Genomic DNA, 16,295 nt, shown 5'->3' with positions numbered 1-16,295 from the left:
GCTGTGTATATCTCACTCTCTAGCTGTCTAGTGTATATCTCTAGTATATATCTCTCTAGCTGTCTAGTGTATATCTCACTCTCTAGCTGTCTAGCTGTCTAGCTGTGTATATCTCACTCTCTAGCTGTCTAGTATATATCTACTCTCTAGCTGTCTAGTCTAGCTGTGTATATCTCACTCTCTAGCTGTCTAGTGTATATCTCACTCTCTAGCTGTCTAGTGTATATCTCACTCTCTAGCTGTCTAGTGTATATCTCACTCTCTAGCTGTCTAGTATGTATCTCACTCTCTAGCTGTCTAGTATGTATCTCACTCTCTAGCTGTCTAGTGTATATCTCACTCTCTAGCTGTCTAGTGTATATCTCACTCTCTAGCTGTCTAGTGTATATCTCACTCTCTAGCTGTCTAGTGTATATCTCACTCTCTAGCTGTCTAGTGTATATCTCACTCTCTAGCTGTCTAGTGTATATCTCACTCTCTAGCTGTCTAGTGTATATCTCACTCTCTAGCTGTCTAGTGTATATCTCACTCTCTAGCTGTCTAGTGTATATCTCACTCTCTAGCTGTCTAGTGTATATCTCACTCTCTAGCTGTCTAGTGTATATCTCACTCTCTAGCTGTCTAGTGTATATCTCACTCTCTAGCTGTCTAGTGTATCTATCTCACTAGTATATATCTCTAGCTGCTATATCTAGTGTATATCTCACTCTCTAGCTGTCTAGTGTATATCTCACTCTCTAGCTGTCTAGTGTATATCTCACTCTCTAGCTGTCTAGTGTATATCTCACTCTCTAGCTGTCTAGTGTATATCTCACTCTCTAGCTGTCTAGTGTATATCTCACTCTCTAGCTGTCTAGTGTATATCTCACTCTCTAGCTGTCTAGTGTATATCTCACTCTCTAGCTGTCTAGTGTATATCTCACTCTCTAGCTGTCTAGTGTATATCTCACTCTCTAGCTGTCTAGTGTATATCTCACTCTCTAGCTGTCTAGTGTATATCTCACTCTCTAGCTGTCTAGTGTATATCTCACTCTCTAGCTGTCTAGTGTATATCTCACTCTCTAGCTGTCTAGTGTATATCTCACTCTCTAGCTGTCTAGTGTATATCTCACTCTCTAGCTGTCTAGTGTATCTATCTCATCTCTCTAGCTGTCTAGTGTATATCTCATCTCTCTAGCTGTCTAGTGTATATCTCACTCTCTAGCTGTCTAGTGTATATCTCACTCTCTAGCTGTCTAGTGTATATCTCACTCTCTAGCTGTCTAGTGTATATCTCACTCTCTAGCTGTCTAGTGTATATCTCACTCTCTAGCTGTCTGTCTAGCTGTGTATATCTCACTCTCTAGCTGTCTAGTGTATATCTCACTCTCTAGCTGTCTAGTGTATATCTCACTCTCTAGCTGTCTAGTGTATATCTCACTCTCTAGCTGTCTAGTGTATATCTCACTCTCTAGCTGTCTAGTGTATATCTCACTCTCTAGCTGTCTAGTGTATATCTCACTCTCTAGCTGTCTAGGTATATCTCACTCTCTAGCTGTCTAGTGTATATCTCACTCTCTAGCTGCTGTCTAGCTGTCTGTATATCTCACTCTCTAGCTGTCTAGTGTATATCTCACTCTCTAGCTGTCTAGTGTATATCTCACTCTCTAGCTGTCTAGTGTATATCTCACTCTCTAGCTGTCTAGTGTATATCTCACTCTCTAGCTGTCTAGTGTATATCTCTTTTCTCTCCTCTCTCTCTGTATCTACTCTATTTCTCCTCTCTCTCTGTATCTACTCTATTTATTTATTTATTTTATATATCCACTTCAATCAGTGTAGATGAAGGGGGGAAGACATATTAAAGAAGGATGAGACATGGATTGTATGTGTGCCATTCAGAGGGTGAATGCGCAAGACAAAATATTTCAGTGCCTTTGAACAGGGTACGGTAGTAGGTGCCAGGCGCAATGCTGCTGGGTTTTTCATGCTCGACAGTTTCCTGTGTGTATCAAGAATGATCCAGCCAACTTGAAACAACTTTCTGAAGCATTGGAGTCAACATGGGCCAGCATCCTTGTGGAACGTTTTCAACACCTTGTGGAGTCCATGCCCCTGATGAATTGAGGCTGTTCTGAGAGCAACATGTTTTGTACACTCCGTGTCCTCTCCCTCTCCCTTCATCTATCTCTCTGTTTCATTTATGTAGAAGTCAGAGGCTTTGAGTGAGTCCACTCGGCCGTGAGAGAGAATGATCACCACTTCTGAGGTCCTTTTCCTCTGTCTACCGTCTGCATTTGGCTCTGATAGGCTGCTCATCCGTGATAAGAATCCACCGAGTTGAGTACCACAATGCCATCCCATCCCGACTTAATGGTCCGTGGTATCTCTTTTTGTCTTTACGGAGAGAGAAAAAAGACAAGTCAATAGCTATTGACAATGGAAGGAGAGAAGAGAAACAATCTGAATCGTAAAGCTGCTCTATGAATCAGCTGGGATTTAATCCCCCCCTCCACTCTCCTCCCCCCTCCACTCCAAGCCATAGGATGGGTAGAGAGAGAGAGCTGGCGAGGCAAATGCGCGGCGTAGAAAAGCACAATCTACCACGGCTCTTGATGTGAGAATGACCTACATCCTGTGAGCCTGAGCATGCCTGCCTCTGCCTGCTTTCTAACAGGGAGGTGGTGAGGAGGACGTCCTCAGAGAGAGGTCTGGGGAGGAAGGTTGATGTACGTGCTGCTGGTAAACTGAGGGATAAGCAGGACGGACTGGGGAGACTCCTTATTGAGTAGAACACGTGTAAATGTCAGAGTCTGTATGATTTACCACTGGGTGCTCAGTTCACATTCAGTATAGTCGTGTGTGTGTGTGTGTGTGTGTGTGTGTGTGTGTGTGTGTGTGTGTGTGTGTGTGTGTGTGTGTGTGTGTGTGTGTGTGTGTGTGTGTGTGTGTGTGTGTGTGTGTGTGTGTGTGTGTGTGTGTGTGTGTGTGTGAGAAAAGTGAAAAGTGGGCTAGCATCTGGCCCAGATATCTCAGTGGTACTAATTATCTCAAATGAGGAAGCAGACTATCTGAGAACTAATATTGGACGATACACGTTTTAGCAGATGTTCAGCACTGGTGTGTGTGTGCTTACCTGCTTTAGTGTGTGTGTGTGTGTGGGGGGGGGCGGTTTGGTTGTAATTCATGGAGGAGTTTTCCTTTTGCCAGAGAGGAAGTCAAGAGCTCTCAGAAGTTCCAGTATACTGCTAGAGAGTGATGTGCTGATTTAGGAGTAGGTGGAACTGGAACATGTCCCTAACAACAGATCCGGGATCAGATGTTTTTCCATCCCCCTAATGGTTAGGTTTAGCATTGGGGTACACTAATCTGATCCTAGATCTGTGGTTTGTCAGCCTTGTTGTTTTACAGCACACTAGCTATCACATCCTCATCCATGGATGTGTCTGACTATGTGTGTATCTTAATTCCAGACTTACATCTCTCTCTTTCACAGTACCTGAAGACCTTTCCTTGGAAGAGAGAGATGAGCTGTCAAACATACGACGTAGGAAAAAAGAGCTACTGGATGACATTGAGGTGAGTCAAGACAATGAAAAGAAATGTCAAGATTTCATATTTTTTATAAAGATATCACTCACCCTTGATATGATATGACTTTATGTGGGTGGCTACAATGTTACTTTGACTCTAACCACTTACATTGAGTCTGTTTGTTGATTTACAATGCACTGCTAAAACAACTAGAGTTCAGTTGTGAATTCAACTCAGCTAATTCTCCCTCTAATCCTGTTGGCAGCGGTTGAAGTTTGAGATTGCAGAGGTGATGACTGAGATCGAGCAGCTAACCTGCGTGGGAGAGAGGTGCGTAACACCCCCCCTTCAACACCCCTCCCCCTCCTAGCTGCTGTTCCTTCTCCTCTCCAAGTCGTCCAGCCACACACCTGTCCCAGTGTGGGTTAATAATCCATCTTTGTTTGTGGAGCTGAGCCGTCTCCTCTGCCAAACAGTTGCTCAACACCCCACAACCGCTCCTATTCAGGGACTGACAACTGATTGGCTGTTCAGGGCTCATTGGTGATGAGGTGGAGAGTGTGTGTTAGTGTGTGTGTCTCAGGTGCAGCTGGGGAATGGTTCAAGCTGTATTAGGACACAGGGAGAACACAGTATACACACATGCAATAATGCAAACACACACACACACACACACATGAACACAAAGAAAGAGGCATATGGTTTTCATTAGACTGAGTTTGAGTTAGATTGAGTTTCTTCTGCTAATCAGTTAGTCGGTGCAACAACCTACATGGTTGATGTTACAGTCCAAATGGAAAGACAAGTCAAAGATAATTGTTTTTAGAGGATCATTACATTCTCATGTTCATAGCTGTCTTGGAACAGTAATAACTGAATCCAACTGATTTTCTCCTGAACCCAGCCCTATGTAAACTAACCGTGTAAACTCACTAACTCACCACAATACCGTTCCGTATCCTGGATAAATACTGTACGAAGTAGACAAATGTGACAGTTGACCTGGTGAACAAATACAAGCGTCAGTTGTTGATAATGCCACACCTGTTCTAGAGAGCTGATGGATCTCTCTGCTCTGTCCAATCACAGTAAAACAACACAAAGAAATAAACAGATCGCCATGGGAAGGAAGAAATTCAACATGGACCCCAAAAAGGTTTGTCTAAAGTCCATGCAATCCATGCTAAATCCATGATTTACCCACTTGCACTGATGTTAATGTGGTGTTATTGAATGTTTTCTGATTTCTATAGAAACTTAGATGTGTACCTGTTATGCCTCCTTTAGCCATGTAGAAAAGGTTACACTGTCATAAGGTGAATGCACCAATTTGTAAGTCGCTCTGGATAAGAGCGTCTGCTAAATGACTTAAATGTAAATGTAAACCATGTCCATCAAATATGTTATCTGTATGTTGTGTTATCTGTATTAATGACTTATTGTAACGCCTCCTAGCTCTCCTTCAGGTCAAAACAGATAACTGTGTGTGTGTGTGTGTGTGTGTGTGTGTGTGTGTGTGTGTGTGTGTGTGTGTGTGTGTGTGTGTGTGTGTGTGTGTGTGTGTGTGTGTGTGTGTGTGTGTGTGTGTGTGTGTGTGTGTGTGTGTGTGTGTGTGTGTGTGTGGCTTGGAGTGCTAACCAAACTGTGTGTGTCTTCCAGGGGATCCAGTTTCTGTTGGAGAACGACCTTCTCCAGCACACTCCTGAGGACGTATCCCAGTTCCTCTACAAAGGAGAGGGCCTCAACAAAACTGTCATAGGGGACTACTTAGGAGAGAGGTAACAAACACACTGCTCTAACCTCCTCTGTTTTCATCTCGCTCTCCCTCTTTCCCCCTTTACCTCTCTTTCTCCCTCTTTCTCGGGGACATTTCTCCTCTCTCTTTCCTACACTCTGTCCATCTCTCAGGGACATTTCTCCTCTCTCTTTCCTACACTCTGTCCATCTCTCAGGGACATTTCTCCTCTCTCTTTCCTACACTCTGTCCATCTCTCAGGGAGATTTCTCATCTCTCTTTCCTACACTCTGTCCATCTCTCAGGGAGATTTCTCAATCTCTCTTTCCTACACTCTGTCCATCTCTCAGGGAGATTTCTCTCTCTTTCCTACACTCTGTCCATCTCTCAGGGAGATTTCTCCTCTCTCTTTCCTACACTCTGTCCATCTCTCAGGGAGATTTCTCAATCTCTCTTTCCTACACTCTGTCCATCTCTCAGGGACATTTCTCCCTCTCTCTTTCCTACACTCTGTCCATCTCTCAGGGAGATTTCTCAATCTCTCTTTCCTACACTCTGTCCATCTCTCAGGGAGATTTCTCCTCTCTCTTTCCTACACTCTGTCCATCTCTCAGGGAGATTTCTCCCTCTCTTTCCTACACTCTGTCCATCTCTCAGGGAGATTTCTGTCTCTCTTTCCAGAGCTCTGTCCATCTCTCAGGGCCATGCCAGTTCTCAGAGATCTGCCTGGCTCCATGTGTTTCATATCTACGACACGTGGGCCACCTCGCAGGGATGTGACTGTCAAAACAACCTGTGTAGCAAACGGACAGAGCAGAGTGAGGCTGGCTCTGTGGCTAGGATAGATCGTTTTCTTTAGAAAATGCCCTTAAGAAAGCAACAGCATCTTGTATGTTAAGTTGGTTGAATGCACAAACAAATAGCAATTTATTACGACCTGCAATCTTATCATATTGTATAATGGTTTGATAGAGTCATAATCTAGAGAAGGGGTGGAGTTGGATTTAAAAGGGGCCTGTCTCCTAACAGACATTTCAGTTCCTAATGGATTGAAACACACTTTACCTCTAATAGTTCTGTTTTTGGAAGTGCTAGACTGATCTTGACTAACACTGAATACCAGACATTTCCTGGCCTGAATCTGAGAACCTGACACACTGTATGTTCCTCATCCCAGGGACGACTTCAACCTCAAGGTGTTGCAGGCGTTCGTAGACCTTCATGAGTTTGCAGATCTCAACCTCGTACAGGCTTTACGGTGAGCTGTTTCTGCATATTACTGGACTAACATTCCCAGCTGTTCATCACATTAAAAAAATAATATAGTAGTATTTATTATTGATAATGTGCAGTTAATACACTTTATAATGATGTTCTGCTTTCAATACACTTTATAGTGATGTCCTGCTGCTTTCAGGGAATTTATCATGACTTTATACACATGATGTCCTGCTTTCAATACATTTATAATGATGTCTTTATCTGCTGCTTTCAATACACTTTATCATGATGTCCTGCTGCTTTCAATACACTTTATCATGATGTCCTGCTGCTTTCAATACACTTTATCATGATGTCCTGCTGCTTTCAATACACTTTATAATGATGTCCTGCTGCTTTCAATACACTTTATAATGATGTTCTGCTTTCAATACACTTTATAATGATGTCCTGCTGCTTTCAATACACTTTATAATGATGTCCTGCTGCTTTCAATACACTTTATAATGATGTCCTGCTGCTTTCAATACACTTTATAATGATGTCCTGCTGCTCAATACACTTTATCATGATGTCCTGCTGCTTTCAATACACTTTATCATGATGTCCTGCTGCTTTTACACATGATGTCCTCTGCTTTCAATACACTTTATAATGATGTTCTGCTTTCAATACACTTTATAATGATGTCCTGCTGCTTTCAATACACTTTATAATGATGTCCTGCTGCTTTCAATACACTTTATCATGATGTCCTGCTGCTTTCAATACACTTTATAATGATGTCCTGCTGCTTTCAATACACTTTATAATGATGTCCTGCTGCTTTCAATACACTTTATAATGATGTCCTGCTGCTTTCAATACACTTTATAATGATGTCCTGCTGCTTTCAATACACTTTATAATGATGTCCTGCTGCTTTCAATACACTTTATAATGATGTCCTGCTGCTTTCAATACACTTTATCATGATGTCCTGCTGCTTTCAATACACTTCTATCATGATGTCCTGCTGCTTTCAATACACTTTATCATGATGTCCTCTGCTTTCAATACACTTTATACATGATGTCCTGCTCAGGGACTTTCAATACACTTTATCATGATGTCCTGCTGCTTTCAATACACTTTATCATGATGTCCTGCTGCTTTCAATACACTTTATCATGATGTCCTGCTGCTTTCAATACACTTTATCATGATGTCCTGCTGCTTTCAATACACTTTATCATGATGTCCTGCTGCTTTCAATACACTTTATCATGATGTCCTGCTGCTTTCAATACTTTACTGATGTATCAATACATTTATAATGATGTCCTGCTGCTTTCAATACACTTTATCATGATGTCCTGCTGCTTTCAATACACTTTATCTGATGTCCATCTCTTTCAATATGATTTCCATGATGTCCTGCTGCTTTCAATACACTTTATCATGATGTCCTGCTGCTTTCAATACACTTTATCATGATGTCCTGCTGCTTTCAATACACTTTATCATGATGTCCTGCTGCTTTCAATACACTTTATAATGATGTCCTGCTGCTTTCAATACACTTTATCATGATGTCCTGCTGCTTTCAATACACTTTACACTTTATCATGATGTCCTGCTGCTTTCAATACACTTGTATAATGATGTCCTGCTGCTTTCAATACACTTTATCATGATGTCCTGCTGCTTTCAATACACTTTATCATGATGTCCTGCTGCTTTCAATACACTTTATCATGATGTCCTGCTGCTTTCAATACACTTTATCATGATGTCCTGCTGCTTTCAATACACTTTATCATGATGTCCTGCTGCTTTCAATACACTTTATCATGATGTCCTGCTGCTTTCAATACACTTTATCATGATGTACACTTTATCTGTCCTGCTTTCAATACACTTTATCATGATGTCCTGCTGCTTTCAATACACTTTATCATGATGTCCTGCTGCTTTCAATACACTTTATCATGATGTCCTGCTGCTTTCAATACACTTTATCATGATGTCTTTATCATGATGTCTGCTTTCAATACACTTTATAATGATGTCCTGCTGCTTTCAATACACTTTATCATGATGTCCTGCTGCTTTCAATACACTTTATCATGATGTCCTCTGCTCTTTCAATACACTTTATAATGATGTCCTGCTGCTTTCAATACACTTTATCATGATGTCCTGCTGCTTTCAATACACTTTATCATGATGTCCTGCTGCTTTCAATACACTTTATATGATCAATACACTTTATGTCCTGCTGCTTTCAATACACTTTATCATGATGTCCTGTCAATACACTTTATCATGATGTCCTTGCTTTCAATACACTTTATCATGATGTCCTGCTGCTTTCAATACACTTTATCATGATGTCCTGCTGCTTTCAATACACTTTATCATGATGTCCTGCTGCTTTCAATACACTTTATCATGATGTCCTGCTGCTTTCAATACACTTTATCATGATGTCCTGCTGCTTTCAATACACTTTATCATGATGTCCTGCTGCTTTCAATACACTTTATCATGATGTCCTGCTGCTTTCAATACACTTTATCATGATGTCCTGCTGCTTTCAATACACTTTATAATGATGTCCTGCTGCTTTCAATACACTTTATCATGATGTCCTGCTGCTTTCAATACACTTTATCATGATGTCCTGCTGCTTTCAATACACTTTATCATGATGTCCTGCTGCTTTCAATACACTTTACACTTTCAATACACTTTATAATGATGTCCTGCTGCTTTCAATACACTTTATCATGATGTCCTGCTGCTTTCAATACACTTTATCATGATGTCCTGCTGCTTTCAATACACTTTATCATGATGTCCTGCTGCTTTCAATACACTTTATCATGATGTCCTGCTTTCAATACACTTTATCATGATGTCCTGCTGCTTTCAATACACTTTATCATGATGTCCTGCTTTCAATACACTTTATCATGATGTCCTGCTGCTTTCAATACACTTTATCATGATGTCCTGCTGCTTTCAATACACTTTATCATGATGTCCTGCTTTATACACTTTGATGATGTCCTGCTGCTTTCAATACACTTTATCCATGATGTCCTGCTGCTTTCAATACACTTTATCATGATGTCCTGCTGCTTTCAATACACTTTATCATGATGTCCTGCTGCTTTCAATACACTTTATCATGATGTCCTGCTGCTTTCAATACACTTTATAATGATGTCCTGCTGCTTTCAATACACTTTATCATGATGTCCTGCTGCTTTCAATACACTTTATAATGATGTCCTGCTGCTTTCAATACACTTTATCATGATGTCCTGCTGCTTTCAATACACTTTATCATGATGTCCTGCTGCTTTCAATACACTTTATCATGATGTCCTGCTGCTTTCAATACACTTTACATGACAATTTATCATGATGTCCCTGCTTTTCATGATACACTTTATCATGATGTCCTGCTGCTTTCAATACACTTTATCATGATGTCCTGCTGCTTTCAATACACTTTATAATGATGTCCTGCTGCTTTCAATACACTTTATCATGATGTCCTGCTGCTTTCAATACACTTTATCATGATGTCCTGCTGCTTTCAATACACTTTATCATGATGTCCTGCTGCTTTCAATACACTTTATCATGATGTCCTGCTGCTTTCAATACACTTTATCATGATGTCCTGCTGCTTTCAATACACTTTATCATGATGTCCTGCTGCTTTCAATACACTTTATCATGATGTCCTGCTGCTTTCAATACACTTTATCATGATGTCCTGCTGCTTTCAATACACTTTATCATGATGTCCTGCTGCTTTCAATACACTTTATAATGATGTCCTGCTGCTTTCAATACACTTTATCATGATGTCCTGCTGCTTTCAATACACTTTAATACACTTTATCATGATGTCCTGCTGCTTTTACACAATACACTTTATCATGATGTCCTGCTGCTTTCAATACACTTTATCATGATGTCCTGCTGCTTTCAATACACTTTATCATGATGTCCTGCTGCTTTCAATACACTTTATCATGATGTCCTGCTGCTTTCAATACACTTTATCATGATGTCCTGCTGCTTTCAATACACTTTATCATGATGTCCTGCTGCTTTCAATACACTTTATCATGATGTCCTGCTGCTTTCAATACACTTTATCATGATGTCCTGCTGCTTTCAATACACTTTATCATGATGTCCTGCTGCTTTCAATACACTTTATCATGATGTCCTGCTGCTTTCAATACACTTTATCATGATGTCCTGCTGCTTTCAATACACTTTATCATGATGTCCTGCTGCTTTCAATACACTTTATCATGATGTCCTGCTGCTTTCAATACACTTTATCATGATGTCCTGCTGCTTTCAATACACTTTATCATGATGTCCTGCTTTCAATACACTTTATCATGATGTCCTGCTGCTTTCAATACACTTTATCATGATGTCCTGCTGCTTTCAATACACTTTATCATGATGTCCTGCTGCTTTCAATACACTTTATCATGATGTCCTGCTGCTTTCAATACACTTTATCATGATGTCCTGCTGCTTTCAATACACTTTATCATGATGTCCTGCTGCTTTCAATACACTTTATCATGATGTCCTGCTGCTTTCAATACACTTTATCATGATGTCCTGCTGCTTTCAATACACTTTATCATGATGTCCTGCTGCTTTCAATACACTTTATCATGATGTCCTGCTGCTTTCAATACACTTTATCATGATGTCCTGCTGCTTTCAATACACTTTATCATGATGTCCTGCTGCTTTCAATACACTTTATCATGATGTCCTGCTGCTTTCAATACACTTTATCATGATGTCCTGCTGCTTTTCATGATGTCCTGCTGCTTTCAATACACTTTATAATGATGTCCTGCTGCTTTCAATACACTTTATCATGATGTCCTGCTGCTTTTTCAATACACTTTATCATGATGTCCTGCTGCTTTCAATACACTTTATCATGATGTCCTGCTGCTTTCAATACACTTTATCATGATGTCCTGCTGCTTTCAATACACTTTATCATGATGTCCTGCTGCTTTCAATACACTTTATCATGATGTCCTGCTGCTTTCAATACACTTTATCATGATGTCCTGCTGCTTTCAATACACTTTATAATGATGTCCTGCTGCTTTCAATACACTTTATCATGATGTCCTGCTGCTTTCAATACACTTTTGGAGCCTCTGTTTTCTTTCTCATTTGTTTTTCCTGTGTTCTTTCTCATTCTCTTTTTCTTTCTCTCTCTTTCTCTTTCTCTCTGCTAGTGTAGACAGTTTCTGTGGAGTTTCAGACTGCCTGGTGAGGCTCAGAAGATCGATCGTATGATGGAGGCCTTCGCTTCGCGGTACTGCTCCTGCAACCCTGGTGTCTTCCAATCCACAGGTACACACACACACACACACACACACACACACACACACACACACACACACACACACACACACACACACACACACACACACACACACACACACACACACACACACACACACACACACACACACACGTTGGACAGACCCTGTCATAAAGAGCAGCGCCAGACCACCCCTGCCTTAGATCAATGCGTCAGTTTGTGGAAAAGGAAGTCATGAATTGCTATAACTATTAAAAACCCAAATACCGGTACACTCACATTTCTAGAATCACTCACCATCAGTCGGTACTTGACTCTCTGTCCGATGACTTAATGCACTTTGTTGCTGACAGACTTGCGGTTCATTGTTGCTGTGTCATCACTACTGGTATGGCTCCTCTAATAAGGACTTTGATCACTGGTCAATAACAGAGGGTCATTAGTGACTAGTGAGGCACGCTCAGGCCACACGTTGTCTCTGTAGAGAAATGTATTGTCGAGGACTTATATGATATTGTGTCATGTCAGCTCTATGTTCTATCTGCAGTGTTGTGTCCCCTGTCCCAGTAACCAGTGGTGGGTTGATGTGTGGTCTTGGCCTCATGAATATGGATGTGTTGCAGTGGTGACACGCTGACTTAGTTATAGCTGCTTCAGCTGCATCCCCCTGGGGACTGGTGCCCTGACACACACCAGGTTAAAACGGCCAGGGGTTATAGAACAGAGTGGGGTGGTGGGGGAAGTGGGTGGTAGAGTGATGATTGCAAAGTCATAGCGACACACACACACACACTCAACCCCCCCCCCACACACACACTTCATACCACCTATCCCTGCTGTCCTCCCCAGACACATGTTATGTCCTGTCCTTCGCCATCATCATGTTGAATACCAGCCTCCACAACCCCAACGTCAGAGACAAACCCCCCGTAGAGAGATTCATCTCCATGAACAGAGGCATCAACGAGGGAGGAGACCTGCCAGAGGACCTACTCAGGGTGAGAGTGTGTGTTTGGTGTGTGGTGTGGGGGGGTTGGATATGGTTGATGAGTGTGTGTTTGGTGTGTGGAGTGGGGGTTGGAATGGTTGATGAGTGTGTGTGGAGTGGGTGGGGGTTGGATATGGTTGATGAGTGTGTGTTTAGTGTGTGGAGTGGGGGGGTTGGATATGGTTGATGAGTGTGTGTTTGATGTGTGGAGTGGGGGAGGGGGTGGATATGGTTGATGAGTGTGTGTGTGGTGTGGGGGGGTTGGATATGGTTGATGAGTGTGTGTTTGGTGTGTGGAGTGGGGGGGGGGGTGGATATGGTTGATGAGTGTGTGTTTGGTGTGTGGAGTGGGGGTTGGATATGGTTGATGAGTGTGTGTTTGGTGTGTGGAGTGGGGGGTTGGATATGGTTTGAGTGTGTGTTTGGTGTGTGGAGTGGGGGGTTGGATATGGGTGTGTGGGGTTGGATATGGTTGATGAGTGTGTGTTTGGTGTGTGGAGTGGGGGGGGGGTTGGATATGGTTGATGAGTGTGTGTTTGGTGTGGAGTGTTGGGGGGGGTTGGATATGGTTGATGAGTGTGTGTTTGGTGTGTGGAGTGGGGGGTTGGATATGGTTGATGAGTGTGTGTTTGGTGTGTGGAGTGGGGGTTGGATATGGTTGATGAGTGTGTGTGTGTGTGTGTGTGGGAGTGGGGGGGGGTTGGATATGGTTGATGAGTGTGTGTTTGGTGTGTGGAGTGTGTGGGGGGTTGGATATATGGTGTGTGGAGTGTGGGGGGTTGGATATGGTTGATGAGTGTGTGTTTGGTGTGTGGAGTGGGGGGTTGGATATGGTTGATGTGTGTGGAGGGGGGGTTGGATATGGTTGATGAGTGTGTGTTTGTGGTGGTGATTTGGTTGATGAGTGTGTGGGGGGTTGGATATGGTTGATGAGTGTGTGTTTGTGTGTGAAGTGGGGGGGTTGGATATGGTTGATGAGTGTGTTTGGTGTGGGTGGGGGGGGTTGGATATGGTTGAGTGTGTGTTTGATGTGTGGAGTGGGGGTTGGATATGGTTGTGTGTGTGGAGTGGGGGTTGGATATGGTTGAGTGTGTGTGGAGTGTGGGTGGGGTGGGGGTTGGATATGGTTGAGTGTGTGTTTGGTGTGTGGAGTGGGGGGGGGTTGGATATGGTTGAGTGTGTGTGGAGTGGGGGTTGGATATGGTTGAGTGTGTGTGGAGTGTGGGGGGTTGGATATGGTTGAGTGTGTGTTTGGTGTGTGGAGTGGGGTGGGGGTTGGATATGGTTGAGTGTGTGTTTGGTGTGTGGAGTGGGGGGTTGGATATGGTTGAGTGTGTGTTTGGTGTGTGGAGTGGGGTGGGGGTTGGATATGGTTGAGTGTGTGTGGAGTGGGGGTTGGATATGGTTGAGTGTGTGGAGTGGGGGGTTGGATATGGTTTGAGTGTGTGATATGGTTTGGTGTGTGGAGTTGGATATGGGGGGGTTGGATATGGTTGATGAGTGTGTGTTTGGTGTGTGGAGTGGGGGGTTGGATATGGTTGATGAGTGTGTGTTTGGTGTGTGGAGTGGGGGGGTTGGATATGGTTGATGGATATGGTGTGAGTGTGGGGGGTTGGATATGGTTGATGAGTGTGTGTTTGGTGTGTGGAGTGGGGGGGGGGGGGGTTGGATATGGGGTGTGAGTGGGGGTTGGATATGGTTGAGTGTGTGGAGTGGGGGGGTTGGATATGGTTGATGAGTGTGTGTTTGGTGTGTGAAGTGGGGGGTTGGATATGGGTGTGTGGAGTGGGGGGGTTGGATATGGTTGATGTGTGTGTTTGGTGTGTGACGTGTGGGGGGGGTTGGATATGGTTGATGAGTGTGTGTGGAGTGGGGGTGGATATGGTTGATGAGTGTGTGTTTAGTGTGTGGAGTGGGGGGTTGGATATGGTTGAGTGTGTGTTTGGTGTGTGACGTGTGGGGGGTTGGATTTGGTTGATGAGTGTGTGTTTGGTGTGTGGAGTGGGGGGGTTGGATATGGTTGAGTGTGTGTTTGGTGTGTGACGTGTGGGGGGTTGGATTTGGTTGATGAGTGTGTGTTTGGTGTGTGGAGTGGGGGGGGGGGTTGGATATGGTTGATGAGTGTGTGGGGGGTTGGATATGGTTGATGAGTGTGTGTTTGGTGTGTGGAGTGGGGGGTTGGATATGGTTGATGAGTGTGTGTTTGGTGTGTGGAGTGGGGGGTTGGATATGGTTGATGAGTGTGTGTTTGGTGTGTGGAGTGGGGGGGTTGGATATGGTTGAGTGTGTGTTTGGTGTGTGGAGTGGGGGGTTGGATATGGTTGAGTGTGTGTTTGGTGTGTGGAGTGGGGGGGTTGGATATGGTTGAGTGTGTGTTTGGTGTGTGGAGTGGGGGGTTGGATATGGTTGAGTGTGTGTTTGGTGTGTGGAGTGGGGGGGTTGGATATGGTTGATGAGTGTGTGTTTGGTGTGTGGAGTGGGGGGTTGGATATGGTTGAGTGTGTGTTTGGTGTGTGGAGTGGGGGTTGGATATGGTTGAGTGTGTGTTTGGTGTGTGGAGTGGGGGGGTTGGATATGGTTGATGAGTGTGTGTTTGGTGTGTGGAGTGGGGGGGTTGGATATGGTTGATGAGTGTGTGTTTGGTGTGTGGAGTGGGGGGGGTTGGATATGGTTGATGAGTGTGTGTTTGGTGTGTGGAGTGGGGGTTGGATATGGTTGAGTGTGTTTTGGTGTGTGGAGTGGGGGGGTTGGATATGGTTGAGTGTGTGTTTGGTGTGTGGAGTGGGGGGGTTGGATATGGTTGAGTGTGTGTTTGGTGTGTGGAGTGGGGGTTGGATATGGTTGATGAGTGTGTGTTTGGTGTGTGGAGTGGGGGGGGTTGGATATGGTTGATGAGTGTGTGTTTGGTGTGTGGAGTGGGGGGGTTGGATATGGTTGAGTGTATGTTTGTGTTTCTCCTACGTCACGTAGAAGCTTTACTCTCTTCTATCAAGGGTGATACTGTAGCAAAATGCTAGCTCATCTAATGTGCTGTTCTTTCAGGTCAGTAATGCTAATGATGAACATTTATTATCTAACAAGCTCAGAGAGATAATCACACATCCTTTAGCTCAACCGCAGTTCAAAGGGCACACACATAACACACATTCTTGCAGTTGGCTTGTTGTCCCTTTCTCTCCCAACAGTTGTCAAAGTTGTAACTCCGATTGTCAAAAGTGTCCCAAGTATTTAACACCCAGTTTCAGCCCCTATGAATGAGCACACCCTCCAACACTTTCCTTTTCTAACAAGTCCTTCATAGAATCTTGTTCTGTCATGTTTTATGCACTGTTGATTTAGTTATGGACTGGGATGGCTGTTAGAAGATGCAGGAAGTGGCTGTTCAAGTGGTAGGAGTTTAACACTAATGCTTTCACCGCCTTTTCCCCCATCACCATCTCTCTCTCTCTCCCGTTCTC

General features: G+C 43.3%; 1 protein-coding gene across 1 annotated transcript in view; it reads left to right on the top strand.

Moving 5' to 3' along the window:
- cyth3b (cytohesin 3b) overlaps window positions 1–16,295 on the top strand; it is a 56,988-nt gene that overhangs the window by 29,176 nt on the left and 11,517 nt on the right. Inside the window, exons 2-8 of the mRNA XM_046303903.1 lie at window positions 3,476–3,558; window positions 3,779–3,843; window positions 4,603–4,669; window positions 5,173–5,291; window positions 6,426–6,506; window positions 11,766–11,878; window positions 12,699–12,847. Coding sequence (XP_046159859.1) covers window positions 3,476–3,558; window positions 3,779–3,843; window positions 4,603–4,669; window positions 5,173–5,291; window positions 6,426–6,506; window positions 11,766–11,878; window positions 12,699–12,847 — 677 coding nt within the window. The remainder of the gene's footprint in view (window positions 1–3,475; window positions 3,559–3,778; window positions 3,844–4,602; window positions 4,670–5,172; window positions 5,292–6,425; window positions 6,507–11,765; window positions 11,879–12,698; window positions 12,848–16,295) is intronic.

This window comes from Oncorhynchus gorbuscha, linkage group LG16 (genome assembly GCF_021184085.1).
Source record: "Oncorhynchus gorbuscha isolate QuinsamMale2020 ecotype Even-year linkage group LG16, OgorEven_v1.0, whole genome shotgun sequence".
NCBI classification, from domain to species: domain Eukaryota; kingdom Metazoa; phylum Chordata; class Actinopteri; order Salmoniformes; family Salmonidae; genus Oncorhynchus; species Oncorhynchus gorbuscha.
Note: the sequence above shows the minus strand (reverse complement) of the source record. Positions and strands in the feature narration are given on the sequence as shown.